The 27,944-nt window shown below is 35.9% G+C and overlaps 1 protein-coding gene across 6 annotated transcripts in view; it reads left to right on the top strand.

The window, feature by feature from the left end:
• Positions 1 to 27,944, top strand: part of Wrn (WRN RecQ like helicase) — a 178,186-nt gene that overhangs the window by 81,480 nt on the left and 68,762 nt on the right. For all 6 annotated transcript variants that reach the window (XR_007108336.1, XM_047549838.1, XM_047549837.1 and 3 more), the window contains 3 exons: positions 11,272 to 11,354; positions 16,252 to 16,358; positions 25,807 to 25,994. Coding sequence is in view for 5 of the 6 variants with exons in the window: in XM_047549838.1 (XP_047405794.1) it covers positions 11,272 to 11,354; positions 16,252 to 16,358; positions 25,807 to 25,994 (378 nt within the window). In the remaining variant the exon portion in view is untranslated. The remainder of the gene's footprint in view (positions 1 to 11,271; positions 11,355 to 16,251; positions 16,359 to 25,806; positions 25,995 to 27,944) is intronic.

Raw genomic sequence — 27,944 nt, 5'->3', positions numbered from 1 at the left:
TCTCCCTCTTTCTCTTTGTTAGTGTGGCTAAGGGTTTATCAATTTTATTATTTTTTCAAAGAACCAACTATTTATTTTGTTAAGTTTTCCAATTGTTTCTTTTGTTTCGATTTCGTTGATTTCGGCTCTGATTTTAACTATTTCCTGTCTTCTACTACTTTTGGTATTGGTCTGCTCTTCTTTTTCTAGGGCTTTGAGCTGTAGTGTTAAGTCGTTTATTTGTTGATTTCTACTACTTTTTTTGAATGCGCCCCATGAAATAAATCTTCCTCTAAGTATTGCTTTCATAGTGTCCCAGAGATTTCGATATGATGTGTCTTTGTTCTCGTTTACTTCTAAGAATTTTTTTATTTCCCTCCTGATGTCTTCTGTTATCCATTCATCATATAATAGTGTATTATTTAATCTCCAGGTATTGGAGAAGTTTGTTTTTTATTCTGTCATTTATGTCTAATTTCAATCCATTGTGATCTGATAGAGTACAAGGTAGTATCTCTATCTTCTTGTATTTACTAACAGTAGCTTTGTGGCATAAAATATGGTCTATTTTAGAGAAGGATCCATGTGCTGCTGAGAAGAAAGTGTATTCGTTCTTTGTTGGATGGTATATTCTATATATGTTCGTTAAGTCTAAGTTGTTGTTTGTGTTGTTGAGATCTATAGTTTCTTTATTCAATTTTTGTTTGGACGATCTATCCAGTGGTGAGAGAGGTGTGTTAAAATCGCCTAGTATTATTGTGTTGTGGTCTATTTGATTTCTGGAATTGAGAAGGATTTGTTTGACATACATGGATGAGCCACTGTTCGGGACATAGATATTTATGATTGTTATGTCTTGCTGATTTATACTTCCCTTAAGCAGCATGTAATGTCCTTCTTTATCCCTTCTGACTAGTTTTGGTTTGAAGTCCACATTATCTGAAATGAGGATGGATACTCCAGCTTTTTTGCTGTGTCCGTGTGCATGGTATATTTTTCCCCATTTTTTCACCTTTAGTCTATGGGTGTCTCTTTCTATGAGATGAGTCTCTTGCAGGCAGCATAGTGTTGGATTTTTCTTTTTAATCTAATCTGCCAGTCTGTGTCTTTTGATTGATGAATTCAGGCCATTAACATTCAGGGTTATTATTGTGATATGATTTGTATTCCCAGTCAATTGACTCATATTTGTTTTTGACGTGATTTGGTTTCTCCTTCATTTGGCTAGCGCCTCCTGTTGCTGATTTGCATCGTTGTTTTTCATCTCTTCCTCATGGAATATTTTGTTGAGAATGTTCTGTAATGCTGGCTTTCTTTTTGTAAATTCCTTTAGCTTTTGTTTATCATGGAAGGATCTTATTTCATCGTCATATTTGAAGGTAAGTTTTGCTGGGTATAAGATTCTTGGTTTGCATCCCTTTTCTTTTAGGGCTTGGTATATGTTGTTCCAGGCCCTTCTAGCTTTTAGGGTCTGGATTGAAAAATCTGCTGATATTCTTTTTTTTTTTTTTTTCTTTCTATTGTAAACAAATGGGATACATGTTGTTTCTCTATTTGTACATGGCGTAAAGGCATACCATTTGTGTAATCATAAATTTACATAGGGTAATGTTGTTTGATTCATTCTGCCATTTTTTCCCTTCCCCCCCTCCCCTCCCACCCTTCCCCTCCATCTATACAGTCCTTCCTTCCTCCATTCCTGCCCCCCTCCCTAAACCCAAGTCCAACCCCAACACTAACCCTTCCCACCCCCCATTATGTGTCATCATCCACTTATTAGCGATATCATTCTTCCTTTGGTTTTTTTGAGATTGGCTTATCTCACTTAGCATGATATTCTCCAGTTTCATCCATTTGCCTGCAAATGCCATAATTTTATCATTCTTTATGGCTGAGTAATATTCCATTGTATATATATACCACAGTTTCTTTATCCATTCATCAATTGAAGGACATCTAGGTTGGTTCCACAATCTGGCTATTGTGAACTGAGCAGCTATGAACATTGATGTGGCTGTATCTCTGTAATATGCTGATTTTAAGTCCTTTGGGTATAGGCCAAGGAGTGGGATAGCTGGGTCAAATGGTGGTTCCATTCCAAGTTTTCTAAGGAATCTCCACACTGCTTTCCAGAGTGGCTGCACTAATTTGCAGCCCCACCAGCAATGTAAGAGTGTACCTTTCTCCCCACATCCTCGCCAACACCTGTTGTTGGTTGTATTCTTGATAATTGCCATTCTAATTGGGGTGAGATGGAATCTTAGGGTGGTTTTGATTTGCATTTCTCTTATTACTAGAGATGTTGAACATTTTTCCATATGTTTGTTGATTGCTTGTACATCTTCTTCTGTGAAGTGTCTATTCATTTCCTTAGCCCATTTGTCAATTGGATTATTTACATTCTTGGTGTAGAGTTTTTTGAGTTCTTTATAGATTCTGGAGATTAGCGCTCTATCTGAAGTATGATTGGCAAAGATTTTCTCCCACTCTGTAGGCTCTTTCTTTGCATTGCTGATAGTTTCCTTTGCTGAGAGAAAGCTTTTTAGTTTGAATCTATCCCAGTTATTAATTCTTGCTTTTATTTCTTGTGCTATGGGAGTCCTGTTGAGGAAGTCTGGTCCTAAGCCGACATGTTGAAGCTCTGGACCTACTTTTTCTTCTATAAGATGCAAGTTCTCTGGTCTGATTCCGAGATCCTTAATCCATTTTGAGTTTAGTTTCGTGCATGGTGAGAGATATGGGTTGCTGATATTCTTATTGGTTTCCCTCTGAATGTAATTTGATTCTTTTCTCTCGCAGCCTTTAAAATTCTGTCTTTATTTTGTATGTTAGGTATTTTCATAATAATGTGCCTTGGTGTGGGTCTGTTGTAATTTTGTATGTTTGGAGTTCTATAAGCCTCTTGTACTTGGTTTTCCATTTCATTCTTCAGATTTGGGAAATTTTCTGATATCATTTCATTGAATAGATCGTTCATTCCTTTGGTTTGTTTCTCTAAGCCTTCCTCAATCCCAATAATTCTTAAATTTGGCCTTTTCATGATATCCCATAATTCTTGTAGATTCTGTTCATGATTTCTTACCATCTTCTCTGTTTGGCCAACTTTATTTTCAAGATTAAATAATTTTTCTTCAATGTCTGAGGTTCTGTCTTCCAGGTGTTCTATCCTGTTGGTTATGCTTTTTATGGAGTTCTTAATTTGGTTTATTGTTTCTTTCATTTCAAGTATTTCAGTTTGCTTTTTTTTCAGTATCTCTAACTCTTTATTGAAATGATCTCTTGCTTCCCGTATTTGGTCTTTTAACTGTTGATTGGTGCGATCATTTAATGCCTGCATTTGCTCTTTCATCTCCTCCTCCAATGCCTGCATTTGCTCTTTCATCTCCTCATTAGCTTCCGTGATCGTTTTAATTACGTACATTCTGAACTCCCTTTCTGACATTTCTTCTGCTGTGCTGTCACTGGGTTTTATTGATGTAGTATCTAGGTTTGTTTGGGACATTTTCTTCCCTTGTTTTCTCATATTGGTCAGCTGTCAGTGGGACCCTGAGATATTGCAGTTTTCCGCTATTGGCTTATAGTGTCCTGGTAGATTTCCAGTGTTTCACCTCCCAGCCTTCAGTAGCCTGATGTCTTGGAGGAATCTGATAATGCAGTGCATCCGAAGAAAGCTGCCCCTAGCCCCCTACTGGTTCCAGGATTTGGAGCTGGCTCTGTGCGGAAAGGCTCTCACTGTGGGCCTGCACCGTGCAGCTGGCCATGTGGGAGGAGCCCACTGCTGGAGTGTGGAAGGCTCTAGCTTCCCTGCCTGGCTCTGATAAGCCACCTCTATCTGGCCCTGCCACCCGGTCCGAGCTTTACCCAGTGGGCAGACTCACCTGTGGCTCTATTTCAGTCCGAGTCTCTCAGTGCTTCCCCTTCTTAAATCCTGGGTTCTGGAGCGACTGGGGGTGCAGTCACCCTCTAGGCCACCACCTTGGATCACCCCGTGAAGAGAGCCTGCAGCCGGAATGGGCAGAGCCGCCTGAAGAGGTCTCTGGCTGCCTTGCCCTGATCCCAGAGACTGTTTGCGGATCGAAGCTCTCTGTTGGTTCGGGTGCTTGTGGCTGGTTCTATGTAGAAAACCTCTCACTGGGCGGTCTGGTCTGAGAAGCTAGCCTTGAAAGGCATCTCCCACCGCAGGGGTCCAGGCTACTTGGGGAAGTCTCTGGCTGCCCTATCCTGGTCCCTGAAGCTGCTTGCGTGTCGGAGTACGCTGCGCTGCGCTGGCTCCCGGACTCGGAGCTTGTTCTGGTCAGAAATGCTCTCACTAGTGGGCCCATTCCGTTCCGAGAACCTGGAGAAGCTGGCTGTGTGGGCGGGGCCCACCGCCAGAGTGCCAGGGCTGCCTGTGGAAGGCTCTAGCTGCCCTGCCCGGCTCCGATAAGCCACCTCTATCTGGGCCTGCCACCCAGGCCGAGCTTTACCCAGTGGGCAGACTCACCCATGGGTCTATTTCAGTCCGAGTCTCTCAGTGCCTCCCCTTCTTAACTTCTGTGTTCTGGAACGACTGGGGGTGCAGTCACCCTCTAGGTCGCCATCTTGGATCGCCGGTCTGTTCTTTTTCTACGGCTTTGGGCTGTAGTGTTAGGTAGTTTATTTGTTGATTTTTACTTCTTTTATTGAATGCGCTCCATGAAATAAATTTTCCTCTAAGTACTGCTTTCATACTGTCCCAGAGATTTTGATATGTTTCTTTTGTTCTCAATCACCTCTAAGAATATTTTAATTTCCTTCCTAATATCTTCTGTTATCCATTCATCATATAATAGCATATTGTTTAATCTCCAGGTGTTGGAGTAGTTTCTGTTTTTTACTCTTTCATTTATTTCTAATTTTAATCCATTATGATCTGATAGCATACAAGGTAGTGTCTCTATCTTCTTGTATTTGCTAACATTAGTTTGTGGCATAATATATGGTCTATTTTAGAGAAGGATCCATGTGCTGCTGAGAAGAAAGTGTATTTGCTCTTGGTTGGATGGTATATTCTATAAATGTCTGTTAAGTCTAAATTATTGTTTGTGTTATTGAGATCTATGGTTTCTTTGTTCAATTTTTGTTTGGAAGATCTGTCCAGTGGTGAGAGAGGCATGTTAAAATCACCTAGTATTATTGTATTATGATCTGTTTGGTTTCTGAAATTGAGAAGGATTTGTTTGACATACATGGATGAGCCACTGTTTGGGGCATAGATGTTTATGATTGTTATATCTTGCTGATTTATGGTTCCCTTAAGCAGTATGAAATGTCCTTCTTTATCCCTTCTGACTAACTTTGACTTGAAGTCCACATTATCTGAAATGAGGATGGATACTCCAGCTTTTTTGCTGAGTCCATGTGCATGGTATGTTTTTCCCCATCCTTTCACCTTTAGTCTATGGGTATCTTTTTCTATGAGGTGAGTCTCTTGCAGGCAACATATTGTTGGATCTTTCTTTTTAATCCAATCTGCCAGTCTATGTCTTTTGATTGATGAATTCAGGCCATTAACATTCAGGGTTATTATTGAGTTATGATTTGTATTCCGGGTCCTTTGGCTCATTTTTTAAATTATTATTATTTCTTTGACACGACTTGGTTTCTCCTTTATTTGACAGTTCCTTTAGGATAGTTCTTCCCTTTGCTGATTTACTTCTTTGTTTTTCATCTCTTCCTCATGGAATATTTTGCTGAGAATGTTCTGTAATGTTGGCTTTCTTTTTGTAAATTCTTTCAGTTTTTATCATGGAAGGATTGTATTTCATCGTCAAATTTGATGGTAAGTTTTGCTGGGTATAAGATTCTTGGTTGGCATCCATTTTCTTTCAGGGCTTGAAAAATGTTGTTCCAGGGCCTTCTAGCTTTTAGGGTTTGGATTGAAAAATCTGCTGATATCCGTATTGGTTTCCCCCTGAATGTAATTTTATTTGTTTCTCTTGCAGCCTTTAGAATTCTGTCTTTATTTTGTATGGTAGGTATTTTCATTATAATGTGCATTAGTGTGGGTCTGTTGTAATTTTGTGTATCTGGAGTCCTATAAGCCTGTTGAACTTGATTTTCCATTTCATTCTTCAGATTTGGGAAATTTTCTGATATTATTTCATTGAATAGAGTGTTCATTCCTTTGGTTTGTTTCTCTCTGCCTTCCTCAATCCCAATAATTCTCAAATTTGGCCTTTTCATGATATCTCATAGTTCTTGTAGATTCTGTTCATGATTTCTTACCATCTTCTCTGTTTGGCCAACTTTGTTTTCAAGATTAAATATTTTTCCTCAATATCTGAGGTTCTGTCTTCCAGGTGTTCTATCCTATTGGTTATGCTTTTTATGGAGTTCTTAATTTGGTTTATTGTTTCCTTCATTTCAAGAATTTCTGTTAATTTTTTTTCAATATCTCTAACTCTTTATTGAAATGATCTTTTTCTTCCTGTATATGCTCTTTTAACTGTTGATTGGTGTGATCATTCAATGCCTGCATTTGCTCTTTCATCTTATCATTCAGTGTCTGCATTTGCTCTTTCATCTCATCGTTTGCTTCCCTGATTATTTTAATTATATACATTCTGAACTCCCTTTCTGTCATTTCTTCTGCCACGCTGTCATTGGGTTTATTGATGTAACATCTAGATTTGTATAGGGCATTTCTTCCCTTGTTTTCTCATATTGTTCAGGTATCAGTGGACCGCTAAGATATTGCAGATTTCCTCTATTGACTTATAATGTCCCTGAAGATTTCTAGTATATCCCCTCTTAGCCTTCAGTAGCCTGAAGTCTTGGAGGAAGTTGATAATGTGGTGCTCCACAAGGAAGCTGCCTGTCTAGGGGTGGTGGCCTTCAGGTGGGGTATATTCCCTGCTAGTGGGCAGAAGTGCCTCCACTTGTTGACCAATGGTCATCCAAAGGGGAACTAGGCTGCGGGCTGACGCAAGGCCTGTTTGTGCCTGTGTCTCTGGTTTTACCATCCTTGTGGGAAAACCTCACTCGGCAGGGAAGACTCACCTGGTGGGGAGGTCTGGCTGGTCAGTTCCCCTCCTAGAGGTTCCCCTCAATCCAGAACTACCGCCTGTGCTGGGTAGCCTTCCTCTGCAATGTTCCCAGGGGCCCAGACCTACCTCCTGGGCCTGGGAGCCTCGCCCTTCACAGAGGAGCCTTCTTAGGCTGACCCTCCTCAGAGAAGCTGCCCGCAGTCCTGGAACCTTTGCTCCGCCCCTCAGCTTGTCTCTGTGCAGGTCTTCCACCAAGAAGCCTCCTAGGTCCTGGGACCCTGCTCTGCACCTAATCGGCTATGCGGCTCCTCCTCTGAGCAGCCACCTGGAGCCCCGTACAGTCGCTAGGAGTCCCAGCGACCTGCCACATGCCTCTTCCTCCAGGTAGCCTCCCGGTGTTCCGTGCAGTTGCTTCGAGTCCAAGTGACACGCCGCGCACCTCCTCCTCCTCCAGTGCGGTCACCATGAGTCCAAGCAACTCAGTGTGCACCTCCTCCTCCCGACAGCTGCCTGTAGCCCTGGTGCAGTCACTCCGAGCCCAAGCCACCTGCCGCATGCCTCCTCTTCGGGCAGCCGCCCGGAACTCTGGTGCAGACTCTCCGAGTCCAAGTGACCCCCAGCGCTCCTCCTCCTCCTCCGGGCAGCCCCCCGGTGTTCAGGAGCAGTCGCTCAGAGTCCAAACAACTCACCGCGCGCCTCCTCCTCTGGGCAGCCGCCCGGAGCCCTGGTTTGTTGCCCCGAGTCCCAGCGTTGTGCTGAGTGGCCTCCTCTACAATGCTCCCAGTTGTCTGAGTTCACTGCTCCAGTGGGGGGAGGGGTGTCTCATTGGGCAACTCTACTTCACAAAGTTCCCTGCATTCCAGGACTACCGCCCCATCCGGGACACCTCCCAATGGGAGAGACTTACCAGGCGGCTTTGAGTTAGTCCCAAGTCTCTCAATATCTCCTCTTCTTGAATACTGAGTCCTGGAGCAACATGAAATGCAGCCACCCTCTAGTTCGCCATCTTGAACATCCGGATTGTTTCCATTTTTGAACTGTTACAAATAAATCTTATGAACCTTTGTACATGAATCTTTGTATGAACATATGTTTTCATTTTATTGGTATATACCAAGGAATGAACTGATGGGATCAAGGGACATATATATTTATATATTTTTTTAAACTTTCTTTTTTCTAATTGGGGTTAAATTCATATAACATAAAACTTAACCATTTTAACTATTGTGAAAGTCAGGTGGCTTTTAGTGTTGTATCTATTTCCAGAACATTTTGTCAACCCCAAAGTTACTGCCACACTGATGAAATGGTTACTTCCCTTTGTCCTCTTTTCTACTTCATTCCAGTCACTAGTCTATTTTGTGCTTGTTCTAGACATTTTATGTAAATAAACTCATAGAGTTATGTGGACTTTTGTATCTGACTTCTTTTATTTAGCTTAGTATCATCATTCCTTCCTTTCCTTTTATTTCTGAATAATATTCTATTGTATAGGCATTCCTGTACAATAAACATTTTTTATCCATTCATCAGTGATAGACATTGGGTCGTTTCTGCTTTGGGGCTGTAATGAATAATAGTGCTATGAACATTTACAAATTTTTGTATGAAAGTGTGTTTTTAATTCTTTGTGTTTATGCTTAGGAGTGGAATTGCTGGACCATATGGTGAATCTTTGTTTAACTTTTTAAGAAACTATTGATCTTTTTGACAGTGGTTAAACCATTTTACATTCCCACCAGCTGTTTGAGGGGTCCAGTTCCTCCTTATCCTTTCCGTTTCTTGATGTGATCAGTCTTTAATTTTAGCTTTTTTAATAGTATCTCATTGTGTTTTAAATTTACTTTTCCCTAATTACTAATTATGCATCCTTTCATATACTCATTTGCCATGTGTATGTCTTCTTTGGTAAAACGTCTAATCATTCTTTTTGCCCATTCTTGATTTTTTTTCTCTTTAAAAAATTTATTGATGCATTGTAATTATACCCGTTGGTGGAATCCATTGGTATATAATCATGTACAGAACATAATTTAGTCAATTTTGGTTGTTTCATTCTGTTTTTCTTATTGAGTTTTGATAGTCATTTATATATTCTACATTCAGATCTTTTATTATCCTTTATTTTATTTATATTTTGCACATATCCCCATTTTTTATTGATTTATTATAGTTGTCATAAAGGTGGGATCTGTTGCTACATGTACACAATATAATTTGTCCAATATCACTCCCTTTGTCTCCTCCTCCTTCTTAGTCCTTTTCCCTTACTGATCTCCCTTTGACTTTCCTGAGATCTGTCCCCAAAAGTTTATGGCTTTTCTCTTTACTCTCTTCACAGTTCTTTGGAATAGCAGCAGTTTTTCATTTTGATAAGGTCCAGTTTGTCAATTTGTTCTTCTTATGAATTTTTACTTTTAGTGTTTAATCCAAGAAATCTTTGCTTAGTCTAAGGTCACAAAGATTTTATGTTTCTCTTAAAAGTTTTATAGTTTTAAGTTTTACATTTAGATCTGTGATCCGTATTTTAGTAAATTTTGTATATTGTATAACGTAGTAATTGCAGTTTATTTTTCACACAAGGATATCCATTTGCTTGAGTCTACCTCTTAAAAAGTCTATCCTTTCTCCACTAAATTGACTTTGTACCTGGATCAAAGATAGGTTAACTACATTTGCTGTGGGTTTGTTGCTGCTCTATTCTTTGTTCTGTAGGTCTATTTTTCTTGATTAGTGTTTAGACTATTATAGCTTTATTACATTGAAATCAGGTTGTAGCAAGTTCCTTCAGTCTTCTTCTTTTCTTTCAAAGTTGTTTTGGCTATTTTGGGTTGTTTATATTTCTGTAAGTATTTCAACATTACTTTTTCAACGAAAATACCTGCTGGGATTTTGATTTTTTAGTTTACCTTGAATCTAGAATTAGCTATCTTGATAATTATTTTTATTATTGTTTTACACTGAAGAAACAAGCATATTAGAGCTAACTTGCTAAAGACCACTCAGTTTGTAAAAAATAGAACTAAAATTCCAACCTGGGCAATCTGATATTAGAGCTTGTATTTTCTTTTGTGTCTCCTGCTAGTTAGAATATTATATTAATTTCATGAAGGTAAAGACATATTTGTTGTGTTCCTAATCGATTCCTAATGAAAGTACAATGCGTAGCATGGAATAGTCACTCAGATATTTGTTGGATGAATGAATTAAATATTTTAAAGTTATTTTTATACAGAAAATTATGTTTCATCTTATTTAACTATCTCTGGCTTCATTTGCTAAAATGGAGAAAACACTCTGTAAATATTTTGCCTAAGACCTAGCCTTCATTACAAACACTGTCTTTATGATTCTTTCTGCCTAGAAAAAGAAATTAACTGCCACTAGTTTAAGGAAATACTGAATTTTATATTAGGGGTAATGTCTCTTATGGATCCAACTAAGAAGAAGTTAGCCATCCCCCCTTGGGAAGAGATTGGAATTGGGTATGGAAATACAGAAGGGCTTTCTTTTTATTTGCATATGTGTCTTTGTCATTTTTCTTTCTGAAGAGATTAACTATTCTTGACTTTTCTTGTCACAAAATAGAAAATGGCTGCTCTGCAACTATTTTCTTTTTACAGTTGCACTGACTGACTGTTTCTTGATTAGATCTCCAGATTCTAAGGCAAAAACTTTTGGCTTGACTTTGACACAGTGTCTTTCCAAGGCCCAATAAGGTTTAGACAAGAAAGCATAATACATAGAATAAACATGAAGACTGAGGATTTAATCATAGGAGAGCAGGGATTGTGGGCTGTAGTTCTCAGAGAAGTGGGTGGTATGTGGCTGGGATTACATTGTGAAAAGTTTATTAAGGCTTGATCTTTTAACAAATACTTTAATTTTGGAACTAGACTGATAGAAATCAGGATCTAGCTTTTAATGTCACCTTAGTGCTAAATACTCCCTGATAATCATTTTTTATTAAAAAAAAAGCCCTTTACTTTTTATTTTCTTTATATGTGGTACTGAGAATTGAACCCAGTGCCTCACATGTGCTAGGCAAGCACTCTACCACTAGGCCTCAACCCAACCCCCTGATAAGCATTTTGACACATTTTATTTTGATATGTTGAAGAGAAATCAAAGAATTATTCAGTTTTTTCATAAGTGGTATAATATATTATTTAAAAATTTACAAGACGTTTTGATTTCAAGTAGTAACTCATTGAGATGATTATTTTCTTTATTGTAGTGTATTTCCTTTTCATTTTTCTTTTTCTTTTTTTGTTTTTTACAGAGGAAAATATCAGATTGTATACATGACTCCAGAATTCTGTTCAGGTAATTTGAACCTACTCCAGCAACTTGAGGCAAATATTGGTAAGTGACAGATAGGATCTATGTAAATACCTCCTGAATTGTTACCCTTTGAAGTTGAGCCTTTTAGTAAATACTGGATTTCCCTTCTGATAAGTTTATTTCAAATATTATCTCTTCCAAGGAATCTCTGATTCTGTAACTTGGTGTTTTTCCTGTCAATCTCTTAGAACACTATAATTCCTTTTGCCATAGAAATTGAGTCCCTGTATTATAATTACCTGTTTATGTATCCGTTTTGCTTCTCTAAGACTATAAACTTATTGAGTGAAAAATATCATTCTTGTTTATATTCCCTGAGTGTGGTGCTTGGCACATGGTTACTTAAATATATTATTAAATGAATGTTGACTACTAGGTTCTATGAAATTATAATTTACCTTTTTTCACATTCTAAATATGAATTAAATCAATGCAGTTGTTCTTTACCTTTGTTGTTTGTAAGACTCACCCTTTGAACTATAGAAAAATGTAGGTAACCAACTCTGACCTTGAAAATTCTGATCCAACAAGCTTGGAATGGGGCCTGGCAGCTCGTTGTTCATAGGTGATTCTGATGTATAGCCGAGTTGGAAACCATAGTACTTTTAATTATAAATGAGTATGCTTGATTACAGAAGAACAAAACCCAGAAACTTTGATAATCTAAGTCAGAGCTCATTTATTAGGAAATGTAAATATAGAATTAATCAAAATCTGATGCCATTTTTTTATCTTTCAATAAGAGAATAAATATATCTTCTTTTAGTATGCCCATACAACAAAATGTTACTCAGAAAAAAACAAGAGAAAAAAATACCAATACATTTGTCAACATGGATGAATTCTAAAAATATGCTAAGCTAATAGAGCTAGATACAAAAGAGTATATCCTGTATGATGCCATTTATATGAAATCCCAAAACTAATCTATGGTGATAGAACTCAGAAAATGGGGGCCTGGGGACATAGCTCAGTCAGTAGAGTGCTTGCCTTGTAAGCCCAAGGCCCTGGGTTCAATCCCCAGCACCCAAAAAAAAAAAAAAAAAAAGAACTCAGAAAATGGTTTTGTGTATGTGTGTGTGGTGTGATCAAAGGAGTAATGATTGAACTTTCTGGGGTGATGAAAATGATCTGTATTTTTTTTAAAATAGTGGTTATATGGTTTATACAGTTATCCAGACTTATCAACTGAACACCTAAGTTCTATATATTTTATTGTATGTTAATTATATTTCCAGAAAAAAAAAAATAAAAAGAGGACTGAGGGGTGTAACTCAGTGGTAGAGCACTTGTCTAGCATTTGTGAACACTTCGGTTTGATTCCCAACACACACCATACAAACACAGGGAATATACAGGGCATTGGGGTGAGCCTCCCCTTCTTGTCATTACAATAAGATAAGAACAGAAGAAATAAATTTGCTTATCAACTTACCTCTGGGACAGAGGCTCAACAGCTACCTGAGTTACCATTTTCATGCCCTTTGGGAAAACTTTGGGGAAAGAAGAGAGTTTTCAGGTGGTCACCTACAGTACTCTCAATGGGGCCCAGTTGCTTCCCAAAGAAGTGATATTGAAACCCACTCAACAGTGTTCACTTCCATATTGCTAAAGTATGATCAGGGTTCCAAGTTAAAAGAAAGTACACATAAAACAATAGATAGGCCCAGAAGAAAAAAATGTTATGACCATAACAATAGCTAAGTCAGAGCATTGTTCCAGAGCTGCCACTACTCCGTCTTGAGGTTTTGCAGAAGACATGACTTTCTCTGGACCACAGTTCTTTCCCTATAAAATGAACTTTTATTTTAACTTTAACACTGTAGGATTTTAAAACTCTTATAAGTTCATGTGGCCTCCAGGATCAGAGGGAAAAGACAGGCCTTGTGTTTCCCCTGAGCACTTTTACAGAGATTTACCTATTTTTTTTAGTTTAATGAGACCCCCAGAGGGATTCTGCATATCATTTAAAATAATTCCCTTCCTCTAACACACTTGTGGAATTAAGATTCAGGGAGAAAAGCAATAAATTTAAGACGTGAAAAGTTAATAATGTAGCAAACCCAATATGGCATGGAATGAAAGAGTAGATATTACTTTGTATACATTATCTCATTTAATCCTCACAAGAACTCTGTTTAAATCAAGTTTTTACCCCCAATTTTTATTTTATTTTTTTGTGATACTGTGGTTTAAACTTGGGGGTGTTCTACCACTGAACTACCTCCCCAACTCTTTTTATTTATTTATTTTTTTAAATTTTGACACAGGGTCTCACTAAGTTACCCAGGCAGGCTTGAAATTTGTGATTTTCCTAACTCAGCTTCCTGAGTGATTGGGATTACAGGTGTAGGCCACTACACCCAGCTTTATCTCCATTTTACAGATGGAAAAATTGAGGTTCAAAAAGATCAGGAAACTGCCCAAGACCACTCAATGCTACAGGCTGGATCTGAACCCAGGTCTACCACACACCAAAGTCTATGCTTCTTTCTGCAGCTATTTTGCAGGAAATAACGTGAGATCCTAAATCCCAAAGGGGCCCTATGGAATCCTAGCATTTTTTTCTTACATTTAACTCATTTTATGTTCTTAGTTAGCCCCTGGCATTACACAGAAGAAAAGGTTAAACCTATAGTTAGGAAGAGGAAATACCCTGGAAAATTGAAACACTTTTTGTGGCTCTGACTAAATTTCACACTCCTTTGGTTAAGCAATATCCACGTTTGAGAAACAACTCCTTCCCTCCTTAGCCTCCCACCTGCTGCCTGCCTTCAGACTTAAGTTGAAGGAGAGAAAGGGAAGAAGACTATATATACATCTTCGTTTAGTGCATATTTAAGCTGGAGGTTAGCAAACCCAAAATAGGAAGAAGTACTATGTGAAAAAAGTAAAGGAATAATGCTTTCTCATTTCTAATTGAACCAGCATAGCGGAGAACTCTTATGACAAATCATAAGGGGATGGATTTCTGCTGGGGAGGAGTAGGCAGAATTTAGAACAATCCCAATTTACACTTGTCTCCTTGTCTGGTATTTTATGTTCAAGTGAACTCTATATTTCTGTCCATGAGAGTTATGTCTTCCCCAGGTCAGAAAATGGGAAGATGGAAACGTTAATTTTTTTTTTTTTTCTCCTTGATACCTTTTTGACCAGATTCCTGCTCACGACAGTGAATATAGCTATCTGGTGTTGGAAGTCAACTGGACAGAAGATGTTTGCAGGAACCTATTCTATCTTATAGACTCTAGGGTAGCTACCTAGACTAAAAGTGGGGGGGAAAAAAAAAGTCAAAAGCAACTGATGTGATACTACAACATTGTACAATCAGAAAATTGAGAAGTTATACTCCATTTATGTATGATTTCTAAAAATGCATAAATGCATTCTGTAAATGCATAAATACAATTTTTAAAAAAAGTTTTATTCTTTTTAGGTATACATGACAGTAGAGTATATTTTGACATATTATACATACATGGAGCATAACTTATTCTAATTAGGGTCACATTCTTTTGGTTGTACATGATGTGGAGTATCACTGGTGGTTTGTATTCATTCATATATGAATATAGGAAAGTTATGTCCCATTAGTAACCAAAGAATTTGATGCTAATGAACCTACTTTGCTAATTTGCTTTCTTTTTCCTTCATACTCACAGCTAGTAAAATCTCAATGAATTGCCATTGTTTATTTGTGTGTCTGTCTTCTCTTTTAGAATTGTGAACTCGTCAATGTTTCTTGTTAATCTTTCACTTTTTATTCCTAGAAAAGGATTTAGATCAAAATGACCATGTAATAACTATAGTAATAATAGTATTTTTTAATTAAACTGGTTTTTTTTTTTTGCATCAGGCCCTATCTTAGCATTTTATGTGAATGATATCATTTAATCTTTAGAATAATAAGAAATGTTAGGTACTATTACTATCCACAATTTACTTGTGAGGAAACCAAGACTTGGAAAACTTGAATAACTTGTTCAAGAAAGTACACATGGTAAGTGGTGGATCCACATTTTACATCCAGGCAGTCTGACTCCTGAGCACGTATTTTTGATCACCCCCCTGGTGGAGTATTATTAGTACTCACATAAAGGGAAATTAATTTTGTCTTAAGTATTAATTTGGAAATCAAGAACAAAAGTAATATTAGTCATGACTTTGAAATATTTGAAGACATTTTAATGGATGGTTTTGCAATGAAGTGCATTACTACACACTATTGACTCTGTGTTAGTATATGTTTACAGTGCAGGGAACAGTAGAAAGAATGCTAGGGGGAAAAAACCAAATTATATTTCTTCTTACCTGCTTTGTACATAGTGAGATTTAGTTCTTTCTATACCATTTTACATTAGACAATGTGCATTTTATCTTGTCTTCTAATTCTGGCATTTCAGAGGAACTTTCTCAATATGATATGTAATCAATCATGGATAGTGATACACTTAATCTCAGTGGAAATATACTGACTCTTTTCATCTCTTTTGATAGCTAATCCATGAGATAAGATTTAAGGTATGAGAAATAGAATGATTCTTTTTTTAAGGACATTGTTGTGAGATTGTTCATAAGTGATAGTTTTTGGAAAAAATATAAGCCATTCATTTTCCAAGGAATAATAATAAAAGCTGAAATTTAATAAATTTATTTGAATCAATACTTTTCCCTTTTTTTTATCCTAATGTCTTTCATCCATTTATCTTTCATTCTCCTGTTCCCAGTAATGTTTTTTTAATGTTATCTGATGTTATTTATGCTTATGTTTTCATATGAAACAAATATTCTGGTTTGGGTTATTGTGTTTTTTTGGCAAGATTTATATAGTCTAACTGAAGAAAATAATGTTGATTTAGGTGAGTTTTTTTTTCTTTTTGAACTTTATTTTTTTCATTTATGTTTTTCTGTTTTGTAGGTATCACACTTATTGCTGTGGATGAGGCTCATTGTATTTCTGAGTGGGGGCATGATTTTAGAAGTTCATTTAGGATGTTGAGCTCACTAAAGGCAACTCTCCCAATGGTAAGCTTTGCCAAGTCCAAGGTGTTGTAATGAACATTTTCACCAACTAGAGCATTCAGGTCTGGGGAGTGGCCAAAAAGATGAAGACTTCTCTATTAAAAGGCAAATGGATGATGTAATCAGGGGAAAGGTTTTTAAAAAATTCTAACCTTGGCTTCTTTATAAGGTTGGCCTATAATTTATTGAGAAATATCACAGAATAAGGCTTGGTAAACCTTTTCTGAAAGGATCAGATAACAGTTACAATAGTCTCCCCCCTTATTAAAAGGGTATATGCTCCAAGAGCCCCAGTGGATGCCTGGAACAGCATATAGTACTAAAACCTATATATGCTATATACAGCATATGGTATATAGTACCTATATAGTACTAAAACTTATATATGCTATGTTTTTTCCAATACTTGCCTATGATAAGGTTTAATTTATAAATTAGGTACAGTAGGAGATTAACAAACATAACTTATAGTAAAATAGAATATAACAATATACTGTAGTAAAATTGCCAGTACTAGTACTCCTGCTTTCTGGAGCAGTTATTAAGTAAAATATCTGAATACAAGCACTGCCATATCTTTTTTATTTTTAATTTTTTATTAAAGCATCATGATTACACATAGTAATTAGGTTCATTTTGAGAAATCACACATGCAAAGAATTTGATTTCTCTACATTGTGTATAACCATAGAAATGAAATTATGTACCCCATATGTGTACAATGAATCAAAATACAGTCTGTAAATAATTAAAAGCTGAATAAAAAAAGGAAAAAAAAAGAATTTGATTTCAAGCTTCATTCCCCTCTTTTTCTTCTCCTTCTCCTCCCCCATTCCCTCTCCTCTCCTCCATTAAACTTCCTTCTACATATACACTATTCCCTTTGGTATAGAGATATATGAGTATAACATGATTTTGTTAAATTTATTCCATTTATCTTCCTCTTTACCTTCCTCCCTCTCCTTGTCCTACATCTGTTCCACTGATCTTCCCTATATCTTTGTGATATTCACCCCTTCTACCTCTTTTCCCTTATTTTGTTTTCGTTTCCACATATGAGAAAACATTTGACCTTTGATTTCCTGAGTCTGGCTTAGTTTACTTAGCATGATTTTTCTCCATTTCCATCCATTTATTGACAAATGCCAATATTTCATTCTACTTCTACTTTATGGCTGAGTAAAACTCCATTGCAAGCATTGCCATATCTTGACTATTAGTCTGATAACCAAGATAGTTACTAAATGACAAACCAACAAGTAGCATGTACAGTATGCATGTGCTGGACAAAGGGGCAGTTCACTTCTAGGTAGTATAGAGCTAATGGGAGTGATTTTATCACATTACTTAGAGTGGTATATCATTTAAGACTTATAAATTGTTTAATTCTGGAATTTTCCATTTAATACTTTTGGACTGTGGTTGACCATGAGTAACTCAAACCACAGACAGCCACACTGCAGATAATGGGAGACTAGTGTATATATCTTTCTAACATGTTCCTCTCTCTTTCTCTCGTTTTAAGCAAACTTTTAAAAATGTAAAGCGCTACTGTATATTCTTTACTTGTGGGCCATAACAAAACAGGCTGTGGGCCATATTTGTAGGCTGTTGCTTTAGAAACATGGTTAGATTACCATGCTTCTCAGTGATGTTTCACCTATAAGTTCTTTTACTCTAGGATGTAGTAAATCATAGTTATCCCCACTTGCATCATATTAGAAATCTAAAAATTCAGGTATTCTAATAGGATTTAAAAATATGTTTAGTTGTAGATGGACACAATACTTTATTTTATTTGTTTGTTTGTTTGTTTGTTTGTTTTTGGTAATGTGGTGCTGGGGATCAAACCCAGTGCCTCACGTGTGCTAGGCAAGCTCTCTACCACTGAACCACAACACTAGCCCTCTAGGGATTTTTTAAAAGAAGCTTTTAGTATTAGAATTCCACTTTAGGACTGGGGAGATAGCTCAGTTGGTAGAGTGCTTGCATCGCAAGCGTAAGGCCCTGGGTTCAATCCGCAAAAAAAAAAAAAAAGAATTCCACTTTATTCCCTTATAAAGAAAAACACGTGTTTTTACATGAATGTTCTACATGAATGGCATATTTTACATGAATGGCTTGAAAACACTTTATTGACAGTATTTTTTATTTTGAAAAGTTAAAGATTCTCAGGAAATTGTAAAACAAAAATATGTAAGGAGATCCTGTGTACCTTTCACCCAATTTCCTCAGTAATTGCTTGCATGACTGTAATATAATATCAAAACTAGGAATATGACAATTGTACAATATCCAGAGTTTTCATATTTCATCATTTGTAAGTTCTTGTGTGTGTGTACAATGTATGTGTGTGTGATATTTGACACCATTTTATCTCATGTAGATTTGTGTTACTAACACTGCAATCAAGATATAGAACTTTATTCTATATTCTTATGGGAATTTTATTCCCATAAGGCTTCCTGGTACTATCCTTCTGTAACCACACCCACAGTCCTCTCCACCCCCAACTTTAGTCCTTGCTAATAATTCATCTGGTCTCCATTCCTCTAAACTTGTTATTTCAAGAATGTTATATAAATGGATTCACAGTTTATTGCCTTTTGGAATTGAGTTCTTTTTTTTTTTTTTCCTCATTCCCTTGAGATCTATCCAAATTATCATGTATTTCAAAGGTTTGTTCCTTTTTATTGCTGCACAGTAATCCCAGTGTGGATGTACCGAATTTTGTCCTTTTATCTATTAAAGAACTTTTGGGTCATTTTTCAGTTTTGGGCTGTTATGAATAAATTTACTATGAACATTTGTGTGCACCTTAAAGGTCCTTCATTAGGGCAGTGGTTAAACAACCAGTGAATATATGTTTTTATTTCTCTGGGATAAATGCCCAGAGTGTAGTTGCTGGGTCCTTCAGTAAATGCCTGTTTTGTTTGTTAAGGAAGTGCCTTATTGTTTCCAGAGTGGCTGCACTGTTTTCACTTTCCACCAGCAATGCATGTGAGATGCAGTTTCTTCTCATCCTTGTCACTTTTTGGTGTTAACATTCTTTTTAAATTTTAACCATTTTGAGAGGTATGGAGTGATATCTTGCGTACTGAATGTAGATTTGTGTAATGATGAATGATTTTGAGCTTTTTGTATAATTTGCCTCTTTGAAGAAATCCCTGATTTAATTGGATTGATTGTGTTTTAAATTTTTTCTGTCAAGTATTAGGAGTTTTAAAAAATATGTATGTATATATACATAACATGTATGATATTATGTTATACACACACACACACAAAAAAAAAAAAAAAACCAGGTATGAGTCCTTGGTTAAATATGGTCCTTGGTTTGCAAATCTTTCCTTCCAGTTTTAGCTTCTCTTTTCATCATTTTCACAGTGTCTCTAAAAGAGCAAGCATTTAAAATTTTGGTGAAATCTAGTGTATCAATTTTTTCATTTAGGACTGGGCTCTGCACTTAGCCCTAGATGGCAAAGATTTCCTCCTATGATTGTTTTCCCTTAACTTGTTATAGTTCTATGTTTTACATCTAGGTCTGTGATCCATTTTGAGTTCAATTTTATATAGGGTGAGGTTTAGGTTGAAGTTCATTGTTTTCCCTATACAATGCTTCAGACCATTTGTTGAAAAGGCTGTTCTAACTCTGCTGAACATTTTTATACTGCTTCTTGAAACCGTTCTTTACTTGTCACAGAACAGCATACTCTCCTGGTTTTCTTCCTTGCTTTTGCCTTAGTCTCCTTTGTTTCTTCTCATCCCTTTATCCTTTTAATGTTGGCATGCTTGAAACCTTGGACTTTTTCTCTTGTACTCAAAACCCTTGTCATTTTATATAACATATAAGATTTTTCTTTTTGCAGTACTAGGAATTGAATTCAGGAACTCCTGTAGGCTAGGCATGCACTCTAACACTGAGCTATATCCCTAGCCCTAATCTTCCCACCACATCTCCCTGTGTTAGGCATTGAACCCAGGGTTGTTCTACCATTGAGCTACATTCCCAATCCTTTTAATTTTTATGTTTTGAGACAGGGTCTTGCTAAATTGCCAAGGTTGACCTTACACTTGAAATCCTCTTGCCTCAGCCTCCTGAGTCTCAGCGATTATAGTCATGCACCACTATGCCTGGCCCAACATATAGTTTTAACCATCTATACCCTTGATTTATATTGTAGCCAGCAATATGTGAGCGATTCAGTTTCTCTGCCTCCATGCCAGCACTTGGTATTATCATTATTTTTTGTTTTAGACATTTTATAGAATATAAATATAATACTTCAAAGAATATGTATAGAATATGTATGTATGTGTGTATACTTACGTGTATATGGTATACATACACATATAAACACTCGTGGATATATTGTTACCTTCTGAAGATTTATCTACTTAGATGTCTAATAGGTATCTCAACCTATTCCAGACTGCTTTTTTTCAGCAGCTCCATCCTTCTGGTATTGAGATCAAAACTTTTAGAATTTTATTCAACTCTTTTCCTTTTCTCATTCTCTATCATACTATTAAACAATAAGGAAATCTTGCGAGGTCTTCAGAATATACACAGAATCTAATCAATTGATCCCTGCTATTTCCCTGGTACAAACCTCCAACTTCTTTCACCTGCACTATTGAGTGATCTCCAGCTTTCACTCTTTTCCCTCCTCTCTATTTAAATACAGCATTTGGACTAATACTTTTAAAATATGTCTAATAGATTCTACTCCAAACCCTCTGGTAGTAGCATGCAGACATTGATACCATGACATTGATACCTCATCCTAAATGCCTCTTCATTCACTGCATTCCAGCCATTCCACCTTCCTTGGGCTTTAAATATACCGTCATACTTACATTATTGGATAGGGTCTGAGGAGGGCCCCCTGAAGGAAGAAGGGATCTCAATTTGGCTCTGGCAGGTTCTTCAGGATGCATCAAAAGAGGCTCAAAGGAAATAGGCTGAGTTGTAATAATTATAACCAAAGGTATATAACAGTGGTCCACTTCACCTTTTGAATATAGGTCTGAGGCTTACTTTTAAAAGAGACATGTTTTCCTTTTCCTCTTCATCCTCTCCCAGTCCCTAACCTGGGAGTGGGGAACAAGATTATGGCAAGTTACCTGTGCTCCACAGGAAGGAGATACCTGCCAGAGGATCTAGGAAGTGAATATCTCCCAAATTAGCAAGTGAATGTTAACACAACATCAGGCCTCAGGGGCAGGAGTCCCCTGTGTTTCTCCTTTGCTAGCAAAGCAATAAAACAACTTCTTCATTTTTCTCAAAAACCATGTCCTCATTATTAAATTGGCATTAATTGGCATTGGGTACAAGGACTGAGCTTTCAGCAACAGGTTGGCCAGGTGCAGTGGCCATGCTTATAATTCCAACAACTCAGGAGGCTAAGACAGTAGGATCACAAGTTCTAGGCCAGCTTTGGCAACTTAGTGACACCCTGTCTCAGAATAAAAAGTAAAAAGGGCTGGGGATGTAGCTCAGTGGTAAAGGCCTTGGGTTCAAGTCCCAGTACCAAAAAAAAAAAAAAAAAAAAAAAAAAAAAGAGAGAGGCACAAAGGAAACTATGTAAATGCAGAACATTGGAAATGCCTGTGGAGATTTGACATCATCCTGGTGAGTTCAGTTTCATGGAGCACAGTGTGGCCTGATCCTTTTAATATCTCTAAGTAGAAATCATCCAGTCAATAAATTATGTTTGGAATATACTCATATCATAAGTCTCAAACAGTAATTTCTCTTGGCTTTTTTAGTCTAACAAAAATACATGGTGTATGCTAGCAATCTATGTAGGTATTAATCACCTATACTCACAATACTTTTAAGATCAAAGATATTTTAAGAATTCAGACCTGGAGGAAAACAGGCCTTGGTAGTAAATGTGCTGGGTGTTCATGGACCTTCCTTGATGTAAAGTTACAGTTTCTTTTCCCTTCCCTGTTAGTTTCCTTTCTATCCATATTTATTTCTTCTGTCCTACCTCATTTCTACATCAGGGCCTTGCCCCTGACATTCCTTCTTCCTGAATTCTTTTCACCCAGTTAATTATGTGGTTTGCTCCCTTATTTCTGTCAGGTATTCACTGAAATATTGCTATCTCATTTAGGTCTCTTGGGCTACCATATTTGAAATATCACATTAATCTTCCCCAACATGAAACCTTCCTCATATACCTTTGCTAGTTTTAGAAGTAGTGTTTATCTCTCTTTAACTTCCTGTATTTTGTCTGTTTTCTGTGAGGCCCTGCTAAAATACTTTTTTGTGAGGAGGGATTTTTGATTTGTTTATAAAATCTGTAACAGTACCTGTCTCATAGTAGATGCTCAGTGAATAATGGGATGATTGAATGAACAAATTCTGATCAGAAAGCTGAGAATTAGTAACTTTCCCACATAGATAGCTGTGAAAGAGTTAGGCAATAACTAGGTATACCAAAGGACTATGCTAATTTTTACAGTAAATGATTTGGAAGAGGCATAAAACAGTTTCTGCCTTCCTTCAGGTAACTCATGGTCTAGTAAAAAAAAGTTTAGATTCATACATATAAAAATAAAATCAATACTCGAATGCATGAGACTCTGAATTTGATTCAGCTGCACACACACACCCACACAAATTAATAGTACCTAACAATATAAAGTATGTGGACTGGCACGAATAATACAGAAAGATTAATAGTGTTAATAGTACATGTAATAGAGAAAGGATTTCTATGGTGGAAGCTCCTAGGCACAGTGCCCTAGAACTGATTTTCATTAATTTAGAATGGTTTAAAGTAAGCTTTTGGAAACTAGGAAGATTGCTTTCTGTAATCTTTTCCTAGACCTTTCATTCTGAAAGGATTGTTTAAAAGGAATTTTTTAAATATTTTATGCAGTCTTAAACACTTTTCAGGTGGAATTAAGTCTTTTATTATGTCTGGCTATTGACGTCATTGTATCATTTTCATTTCTTGGGATGATTTAAATATTGCATGTTCCTTCTATTGAACCTCTGGGGCAGGGTGTTTGTCAAGCAGTGGCTAAGAAACTGTTGTTTCCCTGGAGTTTTCAAGAATCCTCTTTATTAGCTAAGTGGTGAGAAATGCCACCTGGTGGTTGTAACCCATCATTGTTCTTGGTGCTGTTTTTCTAATTCCAGTGTCACTAGGATAACTGATAAAAATCTGGAGTTCTTCTTACTGTATTATTTTAGTAAGTCTAAAAATAGCAAAGAGATCACTAGACCATTTGGCACAAAGATTTCTCTTTGGAGGTAATTACCAAAAGGAGCCTTGAGAAAGGGCAGCCAGGCATAAAGCTGTACATTAGTTTTTAGCATTTTGTGATATTTAAATAAGGGAAACTGTGATATCCATGAGACATGTTGTTCCTTTGTATTACTTTCTCCCCAGCACCTATCAGAAAAAAATATTAGCACATAATAGACACTCAGTAACTATTTGAAATGAGGGAATGAATTCTCTGTGTATTATATAGATTAAAATTAACAACATGACCCAAATTACAAGCAAATGGAATATAGTTTTCTCAATATTTGGGTGTTACACAACTGAAATATAAGATAAATATCTTCCTAGATTTATAAAGTCACAGGATTAGTTTATATTTTATTGCTTGTTTTGGCAAAAATTGGTGACTATAATCAAAGAAACCAAGATTTGATGATTCAGATAATTAATTTTAAGACTTAATAACTTGTTACAACTAGGTGGCAGTATAATTTTAGCATCCATCCAGATTGCTTCTGAAAATTTAAGAATTCAAACTATTAATTATGCTGTGACTACAAATATATAAACCAGGAATAGCATAGCAAAATGAGGATGTATGATCACCCTTCTCATAACCTGCCTGTTATTTTTTAGTTTGCTTATAAATTATGTGCAGTACCTGGAATTGAACCTAGGGCCTCACTCATGCTAGGCAAGTACTCTACCACTGAGCTACATCCCCAACCTTGTTTGCAAGATCTTAACATCATAAAGTACCAAAAACTTCAAAGAATAGGTTCTGTTAATTTTTGAAGTGAATCTTATTTTTTTTCTTTGATTTTATTATATTCTGTTACTTTATTTTCTAATTGCAGGAGCAACATTCTAAACTATGACTTTTAGAATGTTGAAGGCAAAAGAATGAAAATTTATAATAATTTTTACTGTTAGCAGGTCACTGGACTTGGGAATTTCCAAGCAAATGGGAATTTTTAAATTTCAGGGGTCTAACAGCCCCCTCTATCTCATTTTTTGATGAAGAAGGTCAGTGGCAAATCTGGGACTAGTGCCCATGTCTGTGAAATTTCCATACAGAAATCTTTTTAATTGTTGCAATAATAATAGTAGTTACATTGAAACTTTTTGAGTGTTGTATGCCATCCATTATATTCTGCATTTTACATATTTTGTCTCCCTTGGTCTTCACAACAATTTAATGAGACTAGTTCTGTTATTGTAGCCATTTTGTATAGGAGGGAACCAAAGCTCAGAGAACTAGATACACAGCTAGAAGACCCATATCTAATAAGTGGCAAAGACCAGATTTGTTTCACCACTGTGCTGTTCTTTTGCCTGATTTTTCTATTAACTTCTTGAAGATGTGACAATTTCCTTATTATCATAAATGCATTTTCTGTCTCTTGATACATTATATTGCTTAGAAACAAATCCAACCCTCTCTTCTTATGGGCTATATCCTAAAAACTTAACTTTTTATTGGCATATGCAGTTTAGCAAATATTTATTAGTGCATTTATAAATAGGTTGATTAAAGCACTTAACGAAAATGCTTTATTGTGAGGGTGAGAATGTGTATGTCCTAACAACTTCTAATATTTAAACTTCCCTATTCTCAGCCTTACATATGTTAGGACCTATGTATTAACACAGAAATGTATCTGTATTAAGTCTTGGTTGGAGAAATTAACTTCTTTGTAAATCAGCCCATTCATCTTTACTTCCATATGTAGGCATTCAAAATTCAGAAAACAGTCTGATTTAGAAGCCAGAGATCAATAAAATTAATTTTGGGGTTAAGTTTTTTAGAAGTTTTGCAGAATTTAAGGATAAAGAATACAAAAATGATACCAATTAATTGGTCATACTGGTTTTGATTTTTTTTTTTTGCAAAACCTCCCAAACTTGAGATAATTTTAATTTATTAAATCTATATTAATTATAAATGTAGTTTGTAATTTGTAATAATTGTAGTAAGTTATATCTAGTGTTTAAATGATTTCTGATTTTTAAGAATCTAATGTATTTAGAAGGCTGAAAAACAAGTAAGTAGTTTCTTTTTTCTTTTATTAAAAAGAATAATTTTAAGGCATTTTTTGACAGGGTACCTTCTGTAATAGTCTTGTTGTAAGAAGGCAGTAGAAATGTTCAGAATTAATGAGCATTCCCCTTTTTTTAAAGATCACGTTTACTTCACTCAGGTTCCAATCGTTGCCCTCACTGCTACTGCAAGTTCTTCAATTCGGGAAGACATTGTACGTTGCTTAAAACTGAACAATCCTCAGATTACCTGTACTAGTTTTGATCGGCCAAATCTATATTTAGAAGTTGGACAAAAAACAGGGAATATCCTTCAAGATCTAAAACCATTTCTTGTCAAAAAGACAAGGTAAGAATTTAATGGTTGATGAATTTGGGTAACTGTTTCTTTTTTTATAGAAAACTATTTTTTACTATTTCTTCCTAGTACATGTTTAACATATTTCAGATTTTACTTAGTTATGGTTCAAGTCAAGTGTGGTATTATATAATCACTTCAGTGACTTGAGAAAAAGTGTATTTTGACTAATTCTTCTATTATTTTTATATTCCCTGTTGATGCTTGAATAGGACATATTTGTAATCTTTACTACTCTTTGTCTTTTTTTTTTGTAACTTTTTTTCCTCAATTTTTTGACACTATTGGTCTCAATGTCTTATGCAAACATTTTCTTCTATTTTTTCTGTTAATTCTGCTAATTGATGTCTTTGTCCAGATTAAATCTCTCCTAACAGATTTCCCTTCTTCTTAGTGCTGGTTATACTCTGTATATAACTTTCAGATTTATCTTTATAAAAGCACACCTTTTAAGTCTTGGAGCACCTTTCTGGAATTCTTTTCTATGGAATGAAGATCAGGCTCCTTCACTTAATATTCAAGACCTTCTAAAGTGTCAGTATTTACTATGAAAAATTTTTTTGAAAACCAGATCAAGAAAGATCCTATACTCATTTTCAGTCCTCCTCAAGCAGAGGTATGGTAGCAGGGAACCACTGAGAGTCAGAATGCTTTCTATAGATCTGAGGCATGAAGTAGAGGGTAATTAAGGCTTTAGATCAATGACTTTTATTTCCATTTTCTTCTCTTCCTTTGATTCTGCTATTTGTCAGTATTCACATTTTTTTCTATTGAGTTAAATGTTTCTTAAAATAGCCTTATTTTGTTTTTACATTCACATTATATTTAAATTAGGTAATTAGATGAACCTCTTTTCCCTATCTCATTTAATAGTTAAGAAACCAGATAGGGACTGCTTTCTGTTTTTACCTTCAGGAAATTGTTATGAAGATATAACAGTCTTTAATAAGTTACTTGGCAAAGTTATGACTCCTTTTGTAAAAGAATTTGTTAGTTCAAATTTTTACATATTATCTATGTCTTTTTAAATTTTAAGTCTTAATTCCAATTTGAATAATACAGATGCACATAAGTTAAAAAATGGCTCATTTTTCAGTCCCATTTCTTTATGTATATTCGCTATTGATACATATTGATATTATGTATATTTGCTATTGATATCGCTACATAGACTTCTTTGATTCTGTTACTGTGTAGATGTGCACCCCTATTTTGTCATTGTTAAGTTTATAAGAAAATAATTTCATACCATATCCATTTTTTCTTTTATTTAAAGTATCTTTCCATATATTTTATTTTCTTAAATTGGGGCTTTAATAGGCAATCCAGATTTTGTTGAGCAGTTTTTTCTTCTTTGAAAATGTGTTTTTAAAATAAGATTTTTGTACACTTAAAAATAAAATGAATATCTTTTCTCACTTCTTTAAGAGTTTACTATGCTTGGATTATTCAGTAAGACTCTTGCAGTAAAAATATTACCTGATTTTTCTGTTTAATTTGCATAGCCTCTACCATAGTCCTTCTTAAAGATTTTGTAAGGATTTAATTTTTAAAAATGTTTGCTTAGTATCCCATTGTAGGAATATACTTAATGATAAATATTTAGATTATTTTTCACTATCATAGTATTGCTCTGAATATTTGTATATATGTATCTTTTGGCAGATAAGTATTTTTGTAAAATAAATTCCCAAAATTGAAATTGGAGCCGGATGTGGTAGCACATGCCTGTAACCCCAACCATGTGGGAGTCTGAGGCAGGAGGATAAGCAAGTTTGAGGCTAGCCTTGGCAAATTAACAAGACCTTGTCTCAAAATAAAAATAAAAAAATGAATGGAAATGTAGTGCAGTGGTAAAGTGCCCCTGGGTTCCATCCCTAGTACCCAGAAAAGAATCGATCCCTAAATTGAATTTGCATCAAAGGGTATATGAATTTAAAT

This window comes from Sciurus carolinensis, chromosome 4 (genome assembly GCF_902686445.1).
Source record: "Sciurus carolinensis chromosome 4, mSciCar1.2, whole genome shotgun sequence".
Taxonomy (NCBI): Eukaryota; Metazoa; Chordata; class Mammalia; order Rodentia; family Sciuridae; genus Sciurus; species Sciurus carolinensis.
Note: the sequence above shows the minus strand (reverse complement) of the source record. Positions and strands in the feature narration are given on the sequence as shown.